The sequence below is a fragment of the Erinaceus europaeus genome, chromosome X (assembly GCF_950295315.1).
Source record: "Erinaceus europaeus chromosome X, mEriEur2.1, whole genome shotgun sequence".
In the NCBI taxonomy this organism is placed as follows: domain Eukaryota; kingdom Metazoa; phylum Chordata; class Mammalia; order Eulipotyphla; family Erinaceidae; genus Erinaceus; species Erinaceus europaeus.
Window position 1 is genome coordinate 47,472,511 of NC_080185.1, and position 16,464 is coordinate 47,488,974.

Below are 16,464 nucleotides of genomic sequence, written 5' to 3' on the forward strand. Positions count from 1 at the left end.
ATTAGCTAATTTCAATAAACTTAGGAAATAGTATCAAGTCACTGGTACCCAGAAGAGTATTTTGTCTAGTGCCAATTAAGAATGTTTCCCATTCTTGGGTTTGTTTCTTGTGGGAAATGAAAGTCTTAAGAGTTCTATGAATTTTCTTTATGGAAATCTACAGTATTGGACACCTTTCGCAACAGTAATGGGAATTATTATAAGAAACATTTTCCTAAAATTATATTTTTACTAATTTGTATAATAGCCTATTCTCAACCCAACAGCTATGGTATTTATATCAAAATATGTCAGATCTCTGTTTAAATGTTTTTGGTCCTTTCCTATGCCTTTCTGAGACTAAAAACCCTACTCTTCTCGTCACTGTGCTCTACCCCTGGCAACCTTTCCTCTACTTACTGTCCCTTACTGTTTTTAGCAAATGTCAGACATGTACATTTACACTTATTATTCCACATTTAAAAAAAATAATAATTTCTTACATATTGTCAAGGCCTATCTTTTAGCACTAACAGTATTGCTGAAATATCATCTTCTCTATGAGATGATATTTCAGCAATACTGAATTGCTAATATACCTTCCCACTACTGCTAGAACTGCTTTTTTCTTTTTTAAATTTTAAAAAAATTTTCATATTTTTATATTACAGAATTACATGTCGACAGGGGTTTGAATCCACACCATTCCCACCACCAGAGTTCTGAATCTTTACTCTCCCCACTATAATCCACCACAGTTCCCCTAAAGTTGTAGACATGGGCCAATCATCTCTACAACTATCTGTCCATATTTATACATAGTTGTCCCTTCTTTTTCTAATTAAATCCTCTCTTTTTCTCTAAGCCACTCATGACATCATAACTACCTCCATATGTCCCTCTCCTCTTCCTTCTCTCTCTCTGGGTGTTGATGGAGCTGGAGTGCAGAGTCCTCTTATCTTCATCCTATCACTTCTCCCCCCGCTGGGAGTATGGATCAAGGTTGCTTATGGGGAGCACAAGGTAAGAGTTCTGGCTTCTGTAGGTGCTTCTCTGCTGAACATGGGTGTTGACAGGTCGATCCATATCCCCAGCCTGTTTCTATCTTACCTTGTGGACCAGAGCACAGGGTCTGAGAGGGTCCAGAACACATTGGTGAGGTGGTCTGCCCAGAGAAGTCGGGGTGGAGTCATGGTAGCATCTGCAGCCTGGTGTCTGGAAGGTGGCATGACCTGATGCTGTGGATTTTTTCAGCTGTAGATTATGTGTCCAATTCAATATCTTGTTGTGTATTGTAGTTGTATTGGAGAGAGCAAAGGTCTAATTGCAGCTACTCCGTAAACTACACCTCCCAGAAGCTGTTCCTTAATGTGTGTCTATCACTGGAACAGTACCTAGCAAATCACACAAACACACATACAAACATTGCTGAATGAAGACACCTTACATTTATCTTGAAAAAAAGGATGATTTTTTCTTTTTAAATTAATCATTTAATATTGATTTACAAAATTACAGGATAAGAGAGGGACAATTCCCCCCATCCCCACCACCAGAGTTCTGAATCCCCAACCCCTTCATTGTAAGCTACAACAATTCTCTTAAGATTGTAGATATGAGCTAACTGTTATTCTACAACTATCTGTCTATATTTGTATATATTTACCCATTTATTTTCTGTGGTCCCATTTTCTCTTCCTTTTCAAGTCACACATATATCTATTACTACATCAAAATGTTCTTCTCTGTTTCCTCTTCTCTCTGGATCCTGATGGAGTTGGAGTTCAGAGCCCTCTGGTCATCTTCCCCTATCATTTATCCCTCTCTGAGAGTATAGATCAAAATTATTTTTGGGGTGTAGAAGGTCAGTGTTCTGGATTATGTAATTGCTTCTCTGCTGGACATGGGTGTTGGCAGGTTGATCCATACCCTCAGCCCATTTCTGTTTTTTTTCTCTAGTGCGGTAGGGCTCTGGAGAGGTGAGGTTCCAAGGCATATTGGTAAGATCATCTGCCCAGTGAAGTCAGGATGGAATCATGATAGCATCTGCTACTTGGTGGTTGAAAGGCTATAAGATACAAAGCAGGACAAAATGATTAATGAACAGGAAACAAAAAGTAGGAATAGAGAAATTGATAATAGGGATCTTAAGGTGGGAAGAAGCTAGGAAGTCCATTATAGGTATGTTTCTAGGGGCTTATGACTATCTTCGTTTTTTGTTTGAGTTTGATAGATAACATGTAGTTAGACAAAAATATTGTCTGAGAAAATGGTGTCAGAGTATAGAAAAAGGCTAGAAAATTGGATTATAGGGTAGAGAGTAGCTCCCAATCTTGAAAAACAATCTAAAAATAAAATTAACTGTTTACCTCATCCACCTGACCCAGGATATATATATTGGCACAGGAGCTGGTGTAACCTCTGAGTCTTTGTCAGTCTGCATATTTCATGGCCACTGCTGGGGACATTGCAGGCTGCACTCATTTCAGGACCAGTCTTCCTTGAGTGGCAGGGAAGGAAGACCCAGCCTCCCTTCTGAGACTGGGGCAGTCCCTACCATTGCTGTTTTATTATGAGGGCAAGGTATTGGGAAGGCCCACAAGAGGGCTTATGATGATGTTTCTGATACAAGTGACCAGTGATGGTAGAGAGAGGGATCCATTAGAGGTCTCGACCCATCATATTTGTGAGGGAATACAAGGATTCTCTGACTAGGATCCCAGATGTGTGATACTGACCAAAAAGGTCATTATTAAGTGAAACACTCTCTTCCTCTTATCCAGCTTTTGTAGAACTTTCTTCATCTAACGACCTTAGACTTTGTCCCAGTTGTTTAAGTGTTGAGTGTCATTTGTTGTACCCCACCAGAATTGGGTTATGGGGCCTATCTTCTTTGGGCCTTTCCGCTGGATTGCCAAGCTAATTTGATCTCAATCTGATTGATTAGAGAATTTATGATGCCTTCTTTCAGCACTTCTTCTAGGATTCCAGGCTTATTGTCTAAGTCTTATCACAGAAGTCTATTAAGCACTCTTACTTTGAGTTATGTAATTGTCCCTTGCTTATGGATACATGTATACCTGTACCCAGTATCCAAAACTCTGCCTGTATATAGTGTCTTTCCCATTGTTAGATGAAGTGGAACTAGGTAGTCCCACGTGTTAGGAAAGATCTAGGATATATTTTTCTAATCATCTATAGCTTTGCTGGATTCTTTATAGGACTTCAATGCTGTTTTATATTTACTTTTTGATTTACTTTGTAGCCTTTTTTTACATTTCATAAAACTGAATATATGTACCTTCTCTCCAAGTTAATATAATTTCCACTGGACACTGGTAATTAGAGCCAATTGTAGTAGACTATGAATTTCATTTGTAGTGTTTCTGGAATTACTGTTGTCTGAGATCTTGTGGACATTTCTTTCTTTTTTTGATAAGATACTATTCTTTATTTTCTTAATGGAATATCATATTACTTAGCTTTATATCAGTTCTTGCGTTTTAACTTAACCATGAGAAGTTTCCAAATAAAATTCCTCAGAATTTCTTTGGGTTGTGATGTGAGCCACAAAGCTTTGAGCTGGTAAATCTTCATATTTTGTACCTTTTTTGGAGAAAGAGGTTTTGTTCAATTGATAATGACCATAGTCCTTGGTTCTCTAGCTCACGTTCATGACACTGACTTTTTCAGTTTCTGCCCTATCAGATATCTCAAATATATCCTGATACTTTATTGATAAATCATTACAATGATTGATAGCTGTTTTTTTAAAAAAATATCTCTGAATAAAGAGCACCTGGATTATCCTTAATTTAGGTTTTGGCTGGTGAAAATTTGTTTTCACTTTAAAATTTCAAAATAGGGAAATGTAGTATTGATATAGCCTCACATTTTTACATAAAAATATTTACTGTGCTGAGGTAGTCATGTAATAGGTATGAAAATCTGCCATATAATCCATTCTTAAATAAATGTCATTTGGGGGTAACATTTGCTAGTTATCAGCTATGTGCTTTAATTAAAAAATTAAAATATATTTATATTTCTCAGTTAATGTGTTATAATTTCATTTTCTTGTTTTCCTTAGGATATTAGCTGCAATGAGATTCAGGTCCTTCCCCAACAAATAGGAAAATTACATTCACTTAGAGAGCTAAATATAAGAAGAAATAATCTTCATGTGTTGCCAGATGGTAAGATGCGCAAAATTTTTAATGACATTAATAAGACAGTAACTATATAAATTTAATTTATTTCTTTTATTTTTGAACAGAATTAGGAGATCTTCCCTTAGTCAAGCTGGATTTCTCTTGTAATAAAGTGACCGAAATTCCAGTTTGTTACAGAAAGCTACATCATTTACAAGTGATCATTTTGGATAACAATCCATTGCAAGTACCACCAGCACAGGTTTGTAATAAACATATAATACTGTTTCTTCTCTTTGTTTATACTTTTATCTGTTTATTACTAGTAAGTCAGAAAGCACCAGAATTAGGAGTGAATTTGTTGTTGACGTATTATTTTTCTAAAGGAGTTTTTCCAGAGAAGTGACTTTTCCATGGTGAAAGGAGTTTAGACTTTCAGTGTCAGTTTTAGATTAGCTTCTAGAAAATATGGTATAGGAAACGCAGCTATCAGCTTTCTACTTGTAAATAATAACTAGAGTTGTTAATATTGTTTTAAATAGCAAGACTATGGAATCTGTAAAGAAAAATTTTCCTTCCACCCTTTTAGGCTCTTGGGTGACACATCCTCTGTAATATGTCAAAAATCACAGGGTCACCTGAATCAAATCGAGGGGATTACTGGTTTGAAAAGAATTTAAGTTAGGAGACCAGTCTAATATAGCATAGACTGCAAAAGCAAGCTTCAAAGAAGAGGAAGTGGAGGTTTGTTTCAGTAAGGAGTACAATTAGGGTTACTTAGCGGTCTAGATATATTTTAGGAGTTTCTGGGAAAATTCGTGCATATTTATGAGGAGAAAGGGTGGCAAATCATGCCCAGTGAAGAAACTGTAATTGAGCTGTAGTTTCATCTGTGTGATGCTGTAGGTAAAGCACGACTTCACACTGTACAGAGGGAAAAAGCTTTATTCAGGTATTATAAGAACTGGACTTGGAAGTCTATGTCTCTCAAATCAGCATTCCCTCCTATTTTACGGTGTCTTTTTAAATGCTCTGTGTTTTAGATCAGACGCTATTTGAGGTGATTTGTGCTTGCCCTTCCTTGTGGAACGGGAAGCAGGTTTATGGGTCAGGTGCTATTCCGACTCTTGACTGGGTTGGGAAGAAGATCAGAGATCAAGTGCTACTACTCCCTGTGGCATTGCTAAGATTCTCTTCCTGCTCGGCTATGGGGCAGTCCCAGCAATCGATAGGTATCTCCAGTTGTTTCCTATGAATGTTTTTCATCTTTGCACACTCAATCCTACTTCCTTTAGGCTTCTTTATTCTTTTTTAAAGACATACTTCATTTCTTGCATATGACAGAGTATTTCAGATGAGACAAAGAATAGAGAAAGAGAAATGAGAGCATCACTCTGGTATATGCAGTGCCAGTGATTGTGGACCAGGAACCTCTGGCTTACAGGTCTGATGCTCTACCAGTTGAGATATCTACCCATCTACAACGTATTCTTCTTAAAATGTATAAACTGTTGTTTGAATTGTATTTTTGTTGCAAAAAAGTAGTTTGAGAAAGATTTCTATGGCAAAGAAAATCCCTATTGACTTACTTCTTCCATGTACCTGGTAAAATGGGGCTGCATCTCTTGACAGCATACTGAAATGAAAAGAGATAAGGTGGTGGTAAAAGAAACATTCTTGATGTCACATTTAACATTTAGACAGTCTTGGATGTCACATTTAACATTTTAGTCAAGGCATCTAGTAATCTATACATAAAACAATTTTGATTCTAGTTGAAGTAACTGCCCCAACCAGTTGGAGATCCTATTAGTATGATATAACCTAATGCCAGTGTTTTCTCAATCTAGTGCTATCTGTGCATTGAGGTAACCAAACAAGGTTTTTATTGGGTTGTCGAGAAAGTCATGGCATATTTTTCTTTTTTCTTCTTTTTGTTTGCTGAGTTATTGCTGGGGCGTAGTGCCTGTACTATAAATTCAGTGCTCCTGGTGGCCATTTTTTCCATTTTTTTTAATAGGACAGAGAGAAATTGAGAGTGGAGGGGAAGATAGGGAGGGGGAAAGATACACACCTGCAGACCTGCTTTACTGCTTGTGAAGTGACCCCCTACCCCGCAGGTGGGAAGCCTGGGACTTGAACTGAGATCCTTGTTCTGGGCCTTGAGCTTCATACTTTGTGCATTTAACCCAGTGCTCCACTGCCCGGGCCCCATATCATATTTTTCTATGCAAAAATGTGTCATGGCGTTCCCAACAATCCAGTATTTATACCTAACCTGATTACTCACTTCTGGAAACTGGCCTCAAGCATGATGAATTAGCTGTTTTCCATGCATTCTGAATAACTGATGAAGATCGAGTCTCATGTTCCAGATTTCTGTAATACATGTGAAGGTCATGTTGCCCCCGTTCTGTTAGTGTGAAAGTGGACTTGGAGTGTTGCCTCTTTATAGAGCCCAAATAGGCTAAACTCTGACTCCTGGCTCATACACAGATGTGATCTTGTCCAGATCATGATATTTCAGATGTCTGTTACATGTTGTAGGTCACAATGTCCTTAATCTGTCACAGAGACAGGGTATTTATTGTTAGGCATTTTCACAGGACCCAAATTAGCTGAGCTCAGACTCCTGAATCACACAATGCACTTCACACTGTCTTGAATGTTTATATCTAAAACTCCCAACCAGAGGATCTTATCTAGTGGCTCATTATACCCTCTGTTTCTTCAACACCCTAGTTACTTAACCCAATGACAGATAACACTAGGTTGCTAAGTATTAATCAGAATTCCACTTAAACAATGGTTAACAATGACCTCTAGAGAGATAGAATTGAGAATCTTATTTTACTTACAAATGGTGTAATCTGCCTAACTGAAGCAAATTGCACTTAAATAAAAATAAAAAAAAATCTGGGGGAAAAACATGATTTAGATGAAGCTTTTTTCACTTATATCCTTAGTAGTTTACTTAGTTGCAAACAGAAATTATGTCTTCCTGTTGTTAGTTGTTTTAAGGATTCAGCTTTCCTTAAATTCTGTAATTACCTACATTAACTTTCAAGCTTTTCCTGAAAAAGCAGTTTCAGGTCTCTTAAGGGTTCACAGAAATACTTAGCAAAATTGGCCTATTGCCGATTTTTCTAGTTATGAAGTCCAGGACTCTTTTGATTATTCAACTCAAGAGAGGCTAGTGGCCTTCTTGAGGCCAACTTAATTTGAGTTTGGTGAATCCACAGCTTTATTCCCTGAAATTTTACAGATGAATAGGTATCTAAGAATGCCTCATGATGGTCAGTCCAGCTTGGGTGAAGTTGATCCTCAAGGTGGTTATTTTTCCATAATTTTAGTAATACCTCATCTTCAGTGGCACATACATTGGAAAGAATGTCTTGTTAGAACCAAACTTGTATTGAATAGATAGCTGTCATACTGGTACCTGTACCTAATATGACTAAACACATTTTATGGTATAAAGGTCTTTCACTGGGCATGGTTCATTATGCATCATTCATTAGGCAATCTGCAGTCAAATTCAGACTTAAGAAAGTACTTTTCAGTACAACATTTCAAAAGCATTTAGTTGAAGTTTACTCTTGGGGGCTACTCTGACTTCTGAACACAGCATTAAGTAAGACTTTATCCCAAGTCAAGTTTGTTTCTTGACAGATTTTTGCTAGAATTTTGTTAAGTGTATGGTCCATCTTTTCAGTCTTTCCTGTGGGATGGGGTGTCCAAGAAGTATACTATTTTCATTGCATTTCTAAGGCTCCCAATACTCTGAATTACTTGAGCTGTGAAAGCACCCCCCCATTATCACTTGTTATAGGAAATAAGGCCTTCCAAGTCTGGAAATAATATCCTTTAATAACATTTTGGATACTGCCATATCTTCCTCTCCCCTCTTCTCTTCTCCTCTCCCATCCCCTTCTCTCCTCTCTCATCCCCTCCTCTCCTCTCCCCTCCCCTCCTCTCCCCTCTCCTCTCCTCCCCTCCCCTCTCTCCAGCCCTCCTCCCTCTCTTTCACTCCCCTCCTTCCCTCCCCTCTTCTCCTTCTCTCTCTCTTCTTCCCTCTCTCTCTCCTTCCCTCTCTTCCTCCGCCATCCATCCCTTCCTTCCTCCAGCTCTATTTTATAAAACACTGCTTATTTCTCCCTGATAGTGTTGTGAGAGATTGAATCTGGTACCTCCAGTTTCAGACATGAAAACCTGTTGTATAAATTACTGTATCTCCCTAATTAGTTCAACTAAATTTGAAGATTATAATCTATGGCGCTTTAATGAGGGATTTGAAGTAGACCATAGTTGTTGGAAAAACCCTGCCATCAGAATCGTGCCTAGGAAAACAACAACAACAACAACAAACCACTTTAAACACTAAAAGCAGAATTTTACCCTTATCAGAGATCCCAAACACCTGGTAACCAAGTGGTGCCTTCAATCAGAATTGTTGGTTTGTAAGGCAGCACATTTTCAGTAACCATCAGAGCCCAAGTCTGCTTTTCATTACCAGTAAGTTATACAATCTAACCACAAAAATTTTACTCATGTATTCATAAACTAATCTCACTAGAACTTCAACTAGTCATTACTGAACCAGGTCAGCAGGGGCACTTACCTGTTATAATATAACATCAAGACTTCCTGCAACGTGGAAGAAATCATATCAAAACCAAGATTAGAAAGAAAAAAAAATTCAAATCAGGACCTCAGGACTACTGGTACTTGGCAAAGCAGACAGACCGAACTCCTTTCTTTCTAACAAAATTAACCCACAAGTTCCAGTTCCTCCCCTTCCCACCACTTCCGTCCTTCCCTCCCCTTCCTTCCCTTCCCCTTTCTTTTTATTATATTTTATAAAAATATATTTTAATTTTACTTATTTATTATTGGATAGAGACAGAGAGAAATTGAGAGGTAGGGGGAAGATAGGGCATGAGACATAGAAATAATTGCAGACCTGCTTCACCATTTGTTAAGCTTTTCCCCTGCAGGTAGGGGACTAGGGGCTTAAACTTGGGTCCCTGCACACTACAGTGTGTCCACTTAACCTGGTTTGCCACTGCCTGCCCCCTTTTCCTTCTTTCGTACTTTCTTATTTTTATTGCCAATATTGCTGGGGCTTGTTGTTTACATAAGAAATTCATCACTCAAAGCAACCATTTTTACTTTAAAAAATATTTTTATTAATTATTATTATGTAATCTCTATGGGGGATTAGTGGTTTACAGTTGATAGTAAAATACAATAGTTTACACTTGCATAACATTTCCCAGTTTTCCACATAACAGTTCAACCCCCACTAGTTCCTCCTCTGCCATCCTGTTACAGAAACCGAATCCCCGCACCCCCACCCCAGGGTCTTTAATTTGGTGCAATACACCAACTCTAGTCCAAGTTCTGCTTAGTGTTTTCCATTATGATCTTGTTTTTCAATGTCTATCTATGAGTAAGATCATCCCATATTTATCCTTTTGTTTCTGACTTCTCTCACTTAACATTGTATTTTAATGTGATAGGATAGATATTAAGAGGGAAAGGGGAGACACAGAGAGGGAGGGAGGGAGAGAGAGAGAGAAAGAGAGAGAGGGAGAGAGAGAGAGAGCGAGAGAGCGCTGCATATCTCCTTCTTCACTCATGAGGCTTCCCTCATGCATGTGGGAGCCGGGGGATCAGACCCAGGTGGGCCATTGCACGCTAGTGTGTGCACTCAGTCAGGGGTGCCACCACCCAGCCTCAGGAGTTCTAATTCCTAAAGCCCTCACTCACCACTCAGATAGCTTTTCCCTTTGCTAGCTGCAAAGATCTCAGTAGTGAAGAGGGATGTATCTTATCATGCCTATGGACTAAAATTTCAGTGTGGTCACTGAGCTCCACCTGTATGCCTCCCTTTCACCCTGGGCAGTGCATCAATGCTAACAGCAGAAAAATTCCTTCATGGTTGCCAATTATAATTAAGCTGCAGGTTCGCTCCTTCTGTGCTGCAGGTAAAGCAAAGGCCAGCACTCTGAAAGACTGTGCAGAAGAAAAAGGTTTTATTAAGGTATTGTACAATATAGGGGAAGCAGGTCTCTGTGTCTTAAATTATTCTTCCTGTTTCTTGTTCTGTGGTGGCTTTTAAAAAAATATATTTTTAAAATTTATTTTCCCTTTTGATGCCCTTGTTGTTTTTTATTATTGTTGTATTATTTTATTATTTGTTATTATTGTTGTCGTTGTTAGATAGGACAGAGAGAAATGGAGAGAGGAGGGGAAGACCGAGGGGGGAGAGAAACACAACTGCAGACCTGCTTCACTGCCTGTGAAGTGACTTCCCTGCAGGTGGGGTGCCGGAGGCTCTAACTGGGATCCTCACACTGGTCCTTGCGCTTTGGGCCATGTGCGCTTAACCCGCTGCCCTACTGCCCAACTCCCTGTGGTGGCTTTTTATTATTTATTTATTGGGGAATTAATGTTTTACGTTCAAAAGTAAATAAAATAGTTTGTACATGCATAACATTTCCAAGTTTTCCATATAACAATACAACCTCCACTAAGTCCTCTGTCATCCATTTTGGACCTGTATTCCTCCCTAACCCACCCCAGAGTCTTTTACTTTGGTGCAATATGCCAACTCGAATTAAGGTTCTACTTGTATTTTCCCTTCTGATCCTGTTTTTCAACTTCTGCCTGAAAGTGAGATCATCCCATATTCATTCTTCTGTTTCTGACTTATTTCACTTAGCATGATTACTTCAAGATCCATCCAAGATGGGCTGAAAACAGTAAAGCCACCATTTTAAATAGCTGAGTAGTATTCCATTGTGTACATATACCAAAATTTGTTCAGCCACTCATCTGTTGTTGGACACTTGGGTTGCTTCCAGGTTTTGGTTATTACAAATTGTGCTGCTAAGAACATATGTGTACACAGATCTTTCTGGATGGATGTGTTGGGTTTCTTAAGATATATCCCCAGGAGAGGAATTGCAGGATCATAGGGTAAGTTTATTTCTAGCCTTCTGAGAGTTCTCCAGACTGTTCTCCACAGAGTTTGGACCAATTTACATTCCCACCAGCAGACAGGAGGGTTCCTATGACCCCACAACCTCTCCAGCATTTGCTGGTGCTATCTTCCCTGGTGTATGACATTCTCACAGGAGTGAAGTGGTATCTCATTGTTGTTTTTATTTGCATTTCTCTATCAAAGACTTGGAGCATTTTTTTCATGTGCTTCTTGGCCTTTTGAATCTTTTCTGTGGTGAATATTCTGTCCATGTCCTATCCCCATATTTGGATGGGGTTATTTATATTCTTGTTGTTAAGTTTGGAAAGCTCTTTACATATTTTGGTTATTAAACTCTTGTTTGATGTATGACATGTAAAGATCTTCTATTCTGTGAGGGGTCTCTTTGTTTGGGTATTGGTTTATCGATTTTGTTCACTCTTTCAAAGAACCAACATTTACTTTCCTTGATTTTTTTGTATGGTTTTCCTATTTTCAATGTTAGTTATTTGTTCCCTAACTTTAATGATTTCTGTCCTTATGGTTGCTTTAGGATTCCTTTTTTCTTCTTCAAGGTCTTTAAGATGTCCAATCAGGTTGTTAATTTGTGCTTTTTCTTATTTCCTAATGTGTGCTTGTATGGGTATGAACTTCCCTCTCAGTATTGCCTTAACTGTGTCCCAAATATATTGATAGCTTGTGTCTTCATTTTCATTGAACTCTTGAAACATTTTGATTTCTTCCTTTATTTCCTCTTTGACCCAATAGTTGTTAAGCAGTGTACTGTTGAGCTTCCACATTTTGGGACTATTGCTAATCTTTTGTTGATTGTTAAGTGTTAGTTTAATTCCACTGTGGTCTGAGAAGATGCTTGGGATGTTTTCAATGCTCTTGAATTTGCTGATGCTGTCTTTGTGGCCTACCATATGGTCTATCCTTGAGAATGACCCATGGGGAATTGAGTAGAATGTGTATTCCAGTTTCTTGGGGTGAATGACTCTGAAAATGTCCAAATGTCCAATAGTTCTAGTTTATCTATCTCCTCATTTAGCTCCCTCATTTCTTTATTGATTTTCTGCCTGGATGATCTGTCAAGTTGAGATAGTGGAATGTTGAAGTCCCCTACCATTACTGTGTTGCTGTTAATATATTTCTGTAGCTCTTGCAGTAGATGTTTGATGTATTTAGATGGCTTCTCATTGTGTGCATCAGTGTTAATAATTGTTAAGTCCTCTTGGTTGACTGATCCTCTGAGCATTAAGTAATGTCCATCCCTATCTTTTTAAATTTTATTGAATTTAAAGTCTATCGTGTCAGATCTGAGAATAGCTGTTCCTGCCTATTTTGTGAGCCATTGGCTTGTTTGATAGTTTTCCATTCTTTCACTTTGAGTCTATGTCTTGTTGAGATAGGTGGGTTTCCTGTAGACAGAATATTGTTGGGTTGTGTTCTCTGATCCATCTTCCTACTCTGTGCCTTTTAATAGGTGAATTCAGGCCATTGACATTTATTGATATCAAAGACTGAAGATATTTTAATGCCATTCTTGTAGATTTTTAGAGTGTTCTGCTAGATGGCCTATTTTTGGTGGTCTGTTTATAAGAGAACTTTCAGAACTTCTTTCAGGGAAGGCTTGGTGATAGTTGATTGTTTCAACTGTTGCTAGTCTGAGAAGGTTTAGATGCCTCCATCTAGTCTGAAGGACAGTCTAGGAGGATATAGTAGTCTTGGTTGAAAGCCTTTCTCATTGAGCGCTCAATAGGTATCTTGCCATTCTCTTTTGGCCTGTAGTATTTGTGTGGAGAAGTCTGCATCCTAATCTTATGGGTTTTCCTCTGTAGGTGACTCTTTTTCTTGTGCAGCCTTCAGGATCCTTTCTTTATCCTTATTTCTTTCCATTCTAAATAAGATGTGTCTTTTTGTCTTTAATTATGGTTAATTCTGCTTGGGACCCTCTGGGCTTCTTGAACCTTTGTGTCTTTTGTGTTGTCTAGAGTAGAGAAGTTCTCAGCTATTATGTCCTGAAGAATGCTTTCTTCCCCTTCCTCTCTTTCTTCCTCTGGTAAACCAATAATGTGTATTTTATTTATTTTTTTGAAGTTATCTCGTATGTCTCTGTTGTTGTTTTCATTATTTCTTAATCTCTTTTTGATATCTCTTGCTTCTTTTTAAATTGTCTCTAATTAATCCTTGATCTTGCTAATTCTGTCATTGGCTTCATTTATTCTATTCTCTCTCCCCTCTACTGTTTTCTGGAGCTCATCTATTTTGTTACCCTGTCCTGACAGTATTTTAACTTGTTCAGCTAGTTGTGTCCTTAGCTCAGCTATTTCAGATTTCTGCTCTTTAATAACCTTGAGGTAATTAGTGTTTTCTTCTAGAGATTCATTTTTTGTTTCTGCATTTCTGATGACAATTCTTTCAAACTCTTTACTCACTCATGTGAATATTTCCTTAGCTAGTGTTTGGAAGTTGACCTCATTATTTTGTGCTTCACCCTTTGGGGGGCTTTTAGCTGGACTCTTATTCTAGTTTATTTCTCCAATATTTCTTCTTGTTATAGTTATGCTATATAGTATGTTGTGAGTTCCCTCTTTCAAGACTTTTCAAATTACTGATCACTGTTGCCTGGATTGACTTGTGTCTAAGTAAGGTATTTATAGAGTTCACAGTTGTGGAAATTAACAGTTGTTTCAATATTATTTTAATCCCTGACTTGAAGTACAGTGGCTTTTAAAGCCTCTTTAGTTCTTTTTCTTCCCTGTAGGCTATGGGAGCCTGAGGGCTTTTAAACTATAAGTAGGCTTTTTAGCTTAATCTTTCACTCCTGACCAAGAGATAAAGTAGGTGGGGGAGAGATAATACAGTGGTTATGCAAAATAGACTCTCAGACCCCAAGGATCCAAAGCTACAGGTTCAATTTAGCTTCTCTACCAAGCTGGGCAGCACTGCTGGGCCTTGTGAGTTTCTAAGCAAATCCCTTTTATAGTCTGTAGGTTCTGAGGCAAGTATTCACTATTTGGTCATCAGGAGAACAACATGGAAAGTCTCCCACCACACAGCCCCACCACTAGGCCACTAATGTGTAGCTCTTCTCCTGTGTTTTCTGATTAGTTCTCTGTTCCGAGATGTCAGCACAGGCCCTCCCCCCTGTTGCTTCAGCCTCTGAGGGCAGTAACAATGGAGACTCACAGTTGCATTTGGTGAGTCTTAGGGGAGTCCTCTCCTCCCTTCAGCAGTCTTTTTGTTGGTAAAACAGACTGGAGGTGGTGCCTCAACTGGTAAACTGAGGACTGTTACCAACCACTTAATCTTTCCCTAGACTCTTCTCTGTCCAAGAGCCACACATAATTGCACTCACTGGTGATTTGGTGGGTTCCTGAAGTTGTTCTAGTCCTGTCTTGTTGCAGATGATCTCCTTTGGTATTCCTAGTTGACCAGGGAGAGAAACACAGCTATTGCTGCTTCGTAGCTCTGCCTCCAGAAGTCAGAGAGCACGGTGACTTTTTAAATGCTCTGAAAGTATAGATTAGATCTGTACTATTCTATGTGACTCCTTTATGATTCTATAGCTTTTGGACAGGGAAATGGGATGGATTAAAGCACATTTTCTACTCTGGGTGACAGTGCTGTGATTCTCTTCCCACTGGCTGTTCCCAAGAGGTTTTTCCAGTTTACCCTAAGAGTTTTTTTTCATTCTTTTTTCTCTTTTACATTCCCTTTCAAAAACCAAGCAATTATCATACCTTATACATATGGAAAATGGTAAAGAAAACCATCATGAGGGAAGGGAGCAGAGGTAACTTACTGGGTAGGTGACATGGTTTACCATGCTTATTGCCCAGGTTTCAGCCCTGGCATTGGGGAGTCACTGTTGTGGTGCGTTTCTTTTTCAATCTGTCTCTTTCGGAGTGAGAAAATGTCCTGATAAGATTGCCCACATGGAAAGCCCCAACTCCACATACACAAAAAACAAGTAAATAAAAAAAAAAAGCAGAATAATTAGTGGAATATACACTATTGGTCTAGAATGGTCCATTGTGTACCTTCCGTTGACCAGTCCAGCTCATCCCTGCGTCTAGGTTTCTTAAAAATTGAAATAAGTAAGACTCTCTCTTTGTTCAGCCTTTGTTGTCCTTGTTGTGTTATTATTGTAGTTATCATTGTTGTTGGATAGGACAGAGAGAAATGAAGAGAGGAGGGGAAGACAGAGGGGGAGAGATAGACACCTGCAGATGGGCTTCAGCGCCTGTGAAGGGACCTCCCCTGCAGGTGGGGATCCAGGGGCTCAAACTGGGATCCTTGTGCTGGTCCTTGTGCTTTGTGCCTCATAGGCTTAATCCGCTGCGCTACTGCCCGACTCCCAATAGTTTTCATTCTTTAAAATAATGATAATAGTTTTTCCTGATGCCCAGTTTCTCTACGGACCTGACTGGCTTACAAGATCAATATGTGGTATTTCATTGTGACACATATTACGAAGATAATGCTGTGGACACCTTGAAGAAAGTCTGAATATTTTGAGGAACAGCACAGAGTTATTTAACATGCTGCAGGCACATTTGAAAATACTTTATTGTTATGGCATTGTATAACAGCTACTATGATTGTTATTTTGCATATTAAGAAATAAGTATGGAAGTTAAACAAGTTGTTCAAGGTCACATAGCTAGCATTTAAACCTAAGTAGTCTGATGCTTAACAACCATATTGTAACAACCATTGTGCTATGAAGTGAGAGGTGTATATTTTTGTGAGTTGCTGAGAATTGAGGATGGTAGGATTATAGTCATACAGATAACAGTTGCTAGTGGTGGTTATGCTAATATAAGAAATCTAAGTCCTCATTTTTCTTATACCTCAATAAATTATATCTATACTTTTTAAAACATTTCTGAATAATTTGTAACTATTAAGAAAATTTCAGAAAACAATCTAAAAAGTTGAATGTGCAGACTGGGTCATAGGGTTTAAAAGGGGTAGAATGTGAAATTAATTTTGTTGTTATCTTGATGCTAAGTCTCAAGCTATGTGCATGAATTATATTAATGGAAACTTTAAAAGACAATAATTTGCTAGCATTTAATTTGATAATTATTTTTTGTTTGGGTTGATAGTATACATTGTGGTAATGTATTTATATTTTATAGTACAGAAATTTTAATTTCTTTTAAATGAAAATCTTCATTAGTTTCTTATTCAGATAATTCTGATATCAGAATTATGATTTTCCATTATACTTGGAGTGATACTTTTCATGTATTTTTCCTGTTTTCTGTATTCTGTTGCATATGTTATTAGGTTTTTGTGAACCTATCAAATAAAACTTTCAATTTTTTTTAATCA

At 38.2% G+C, this 16,464-nt stretch overlaps 1 protein-coding gene across 5 annotated transcripts in view; it reads left to right on the forward strand.

Annotated features, from left to right (window-relative positions):
• The window catches only part of LRCH2 (leucine rich repeats and calponin homology domain containing 2), a 146,429-nt gene that overhangs the window by 62,594 nt on the left and 67,371 nt on the right, over positions 1 to 16,464 (forward strand). For all 5 annotated transcript variants that reach the window (XM_060182742.1, XM_060182744.1, XM_060182743.1 and 2 more), the window contains exons 4-5: positions 4,070 to 4,175; positions 4,256 to 4,392. In XM_060182742.1, coding sequence (XP_060038725.1) covers positions 4,070 to 4,175; positions 4,256 to 4,392 — 243 coding nt within the window. The remainder of the gene's footprint in view (positions 1 to 4,069; positions 4,176 to 4,255; positions 4,393 to 16,464) is intronic.